Genomic DNA, 4,118 nt, shown 5'->3' with positions numbered 1-4,118 from the left:
CAAAAAAAAAAAAAAAAAAAAAAAAAAAAAGAATAAATGCAGAATAACCGATCCAGTTACCTGAGTTTATTTAGAGTACTTTGTGCTCAGATAATAAGAGTGGCTTTGTGCAACAAAATGACATTGCAATATTGAGATCTGCGATCGAGAGAAAGCCGTAAAACGATAAAGCGACGCAGGAATCGAAACAGCCGTCGATGCTGAGATCGCTTTTTTTTTTTAAATTCTACCCATAGGCATAGACGAGCCATAAAGCATAAGCCTAACAAAAATAAGAATAAACCGTTAATGGCCATTTGCTACAACCGCTAGTTGGGTGGTAAATGTCCATCGGCCATAAATCGTCTGTCCCGATCGGTCTTATATCGCGCGCCGCAATATTGGAACAAAACGACAAATAGAGCGGGTTTTGAGCGGGCACGCAGAACGCTTTCTGGAAAATTTATGGCGCGCGTCTAATTGTCGGTGTTCCCGGCGTACGTCTGAAATCGCGCACGTATCGCTCTGACGATTTAATTTCAAGAGCAAAACAAGCTGGTAAGATTTAAGCCGAGTTATCCGACGATCGTCTAATCGTCCAAAAAGAGAAAGATCGGGGATAAGAAATGTAAAAGAAAAGAAAAGAATATCAGCGACGTCTCACGCGAGAAGTCCTTCCCTCGAGAGTTTTCATTTCGCGACGAATTCGCACGTATCTCGCCGAGTCGACCGGAATAATATCTCTCCAATTCGGAGTGCACGCCCGATAATGAGTGGCAGATAACGCGCGCGGAGAAACACGTTCGGGACACGTTCGGGACGGGATTCTCACGACATGGAGCGGCGAGTCGGTAAACACATCCACGCCCCAGAAACCCGACGTATCGGGTTCCACGATCCCGATGGCCTCGCTACAATGTCCGTCTTTCCGTCTGTCGTCGACAAAGTTCCTTGAAAATTGTGCAACGCAAACATGGCTCGTTTTCTTGGCGCGATCTCCCCCGGTACGATGACATAGATCATGTACCTTTTTTTCTTCCTTATGTCGCGCTCGCGTTCGCAGGATAAGATCTCGCTCGCGCGAATGAAACTGAAACTGGCCGCTCCCACGTGAGCGTTATATAGGTGCCGCTTGTTCAAAGCTACGACGCGGTAATTCAATTGACCGTCGTATTTGCGAGGAGAGATATGTAAATAAACGACGCATAAATAAATGATGCGTACAGAGTTGAAGTAGATTAACTACCGAGATTAACTACAAGATTAATTTTAACCGAGCGTTAAATGAGATATCGTGTATTAGAATAAAACTTGAATGAACGAGGATACTTTATTTCATTAACTAAACTGTACACTCGAGCCTCGAGACTGGATACGTTTAATGTTGAGCGTGAGAATAATCTCACTAAGTATAACCGGAGTGTAGAGTAGTCGAAGTCTAAATAGACATCTTCGTATTCAATGAGCATCGAGCGTGAGAATAATGTTTAAGACGAAAGTGGAAGCATTGCCATTGAAGCTGTGTGTGCCTTTTGCGTATGACTCGGTTTTATGAAACGCGTATATATATCAAGCGGAGATAGATGTCGGTGTAGAGGCGGACAACGAGACAACTTGTCCCGCCAGCGAGATACTCCGAAAAGAATAAGAGCAAAGGAGAGCTAGGGGAAGGCGGATTTATTCGGCCTATTTACAGCAATTGTTTAACGGGAGCTCGCGAGGCGGGCGTTTTCTACACGTTAGTTACACGCGTAATTGGAGATCCGCTCTTTCCTGTCTTGCCCTGTCTCGCGAATAACAAAGGCAACCGTTGACAGACGTGCAGGGAAATTGCAGAGTTGCGCCTTAGAGAAGGCGGGCCTGCGATCTCGCACGAACTTTAAATAGAGCTCCTCTCCGCCGGCTGCAAACCTTTAATTATACACGATCGGTGGAGCAAGTGGCTTCGCGAGTACATTGTTGAGTTCTGGCATACTATACGCGATTACATTGATTAAAATATTTCAGCGATCTGAAAGAAGCGATGTAAAAGAACGGTTCACGTTGGCGTTGGCAGTCGACTTTCCCGTACTTCAAACGGAACTTCTCTCTATCAGTAGAAATCCTTCATTATCGGGCGCGATCAAAACGGTGATTTCGCAAATAGATATTTCTGGGGCGCAACGGATCTTTTATGGCTGAAATAAAATATTTTATCGTGCGTAATATTGTGATACGTAGACGAACGGTGGATTTTACATGGTGACGTTGGCATTGACTTTGTCTGTATCGACTTCGAAAAGACATTAGAGATTCGACGCACGAACAAAGCGCGGGGAATTTCGAGGTCCTACCTCGAGTTTAGAATAATCCATATTCTTTTTGTGGGCGTAAACCAGATGTAGGAGAGAGAGAGAGCACGCAGTCGCGGTGTCGCCAGGTTACCGTAAAACGTGACTGGAAGAATAAGGATTTCGATTTTCTCATAAAATATCACGGAGCCGCTGCCGCCTGGGCTCAATAAATTCGCCGTCTTTTTCGTGTTTCACCAATCGCGTTTGTTCTTTGACTTTATTCGTGGAAGGAATTCGATTAATTCGTAATTGGAATGATCTGTATCTCTGTTCCGTCCATGAGATCACGGAATCGACATAAAACCTACCGACCTAACGACGGCTCTCATCGCTGTATGTATATTCTTAATGAAATACTTAGCGGTCGTTACACGTATGGATATGCAAACAGCCTCAATTTAGTTTAGAAAGGCTTTAACATGAATATTATTTAATCTGTATGTGTGTCGTCAGATTCGTAGAGTAATGTAGAGTAGAGTAGCTGTTACGTTCAATCGACGACAACCTTGAAAATAAACTTACATAACTTCTGTGTCAGAGGACAAATAGAAGTTTACTGTAGCGGCGGTAGAAATAAATAGAAAATATAAGATTACGGTATGATCCTATTGTTCATTTTATCTCCGAGGACGCTAATACGGTGAACGGTCGTAAAATCCGGCGCACGAGATCATAACGGAGCAAAATTGGTATTTGAATCATAAAGCAAGTTACATAAAATGACTCGGCGTTTAATTAATTCGTAGAAAAATAACGTGGCCTCCGGACGTGCCCAGACGAAGACGTTCGCGCATTAACCTCGAGCCTCCCTTGTTTTGCAGGTGATATAGAGGACTGTCTAGTGGCTCCAGTTTCCCAAGGTCAGTTCACGCCGCTGCCAGAAGCCTTATGCTGGGCGATTCTGGAGCTGACTTCCCAGAGGCAGGCGGCGACCTTGGACACCCTCAGATCAGCCCTGAGAAACGCCTTCCCGGCTATGCAGAGGCCAAGCCGAGAGCTCGTTTACGACGCGCTCGCCAAGCTCATGCAAGAACGAAAGATCTATCACACGTCCCAGGGCTACTTCGTCGTAACGCCCGAGACCAAGAGGCTCAGACGTGACTCCGGTAGCTCCAGGCGGTGTTCCAGGGACGTGAACGGGTCCAGAGGTCAGGGTAGCATGCTGATGAGCAACGACGAGGCGGTGGCACTCGTACACGGTGAGATGCTCACTCTGCGAGACGGCGATGTTACGCATCAGGCTGTACAGACGAACCTGGCGGACGTTATTTGCGGAGGTAAGACGAGTCCCGCTAATTATTTTCTGAGCCTGACGTCACCTCGAGCTATTTTCTCAATAGACAAAGTCTATAATTTACTAGCTAGCTTCGTGTAAATCGCGACGACTTTCGAAGAAAATTATTTTTCAAAACGTTCCTTCGCCACTTTTCTTGAATGTTTTAGTTAAAATGTGGAAACGTGATGTAAGAAACGTTGCTAGGACAGACAGGTTATTAATCAAAAGAAGCATAGACTAGATGTTATGCGCTGCCACGAGGAAGTTGCCGTGCAAGAAGTTAATGCCGCGAAAATATCGGCTGTATATATCGCCCACGAAAGATGGTGTTGGGTGATGACGCGATTAACGTGCTTTCGTCTTCATTCAGTAGTATAATCGTAGAGTTCTCTGCGTCTTATTGGAGTGTCGCGTATCCCGTTGTCTCCTGCGGTGCGCGAGGCTTATCCGCGAGGGAAAGTTTCCCGTAAACATGTTTCCCGCCGCACCGTCTCGCGATATCAATCGGATACTTAATTTAAAACGCAAGG

The 4,118-nt window shown here is 45.5% G+C and overlaps 1 protein-coding gene across 2 annotated transcripts in view; it reads left to right on the top strand.

The window, feature by feature from the left end:
- The window catches only part of LOC108752906 (storkhead-box protein 2), an 81,499-nt gene that overhangs the window by 71,573 nt on the left and 5,808 nt on the right, over nucleotides 1-4,118 (top strand). For both annotated transcript variants that reach the window (XM_018494099.1, XM_018494100.1), the window contains exon 4: nucleotides 3,134-3,589. In XM_018494099.1, the coding sequence (XP_018349601.1) occupies nucleotides 3,134-3,589 (456 nt within the window). The remainder of the gene's footprint in view (nucleotides 1-3,133; nucleotides 3,590-4,118) is intronic.

The sequence above is a fragment of the Trachymyrmex septentrionalis genome, unplaced genomic scaffold (assembly GCF_001594115.1).
Source record: "Trachymyrmex septentrionalis isolate Tsep2-gDNA-1 unplaced genomic scaffold, Tsep1.0 scaffold62, whole genome shotgun sequence".
Lineage (NCBI taxonomy): Eukaryota > Metazoa > Arthropoda > Insecta > Hymenoptera > Formicidae > Trachymyrmex > Trachymyrmex septentrionalis.
Note: the sequence above shows the minus strand (reverse complement) of the source record. Positions and strands in the feature narration are given on the sequence as shown.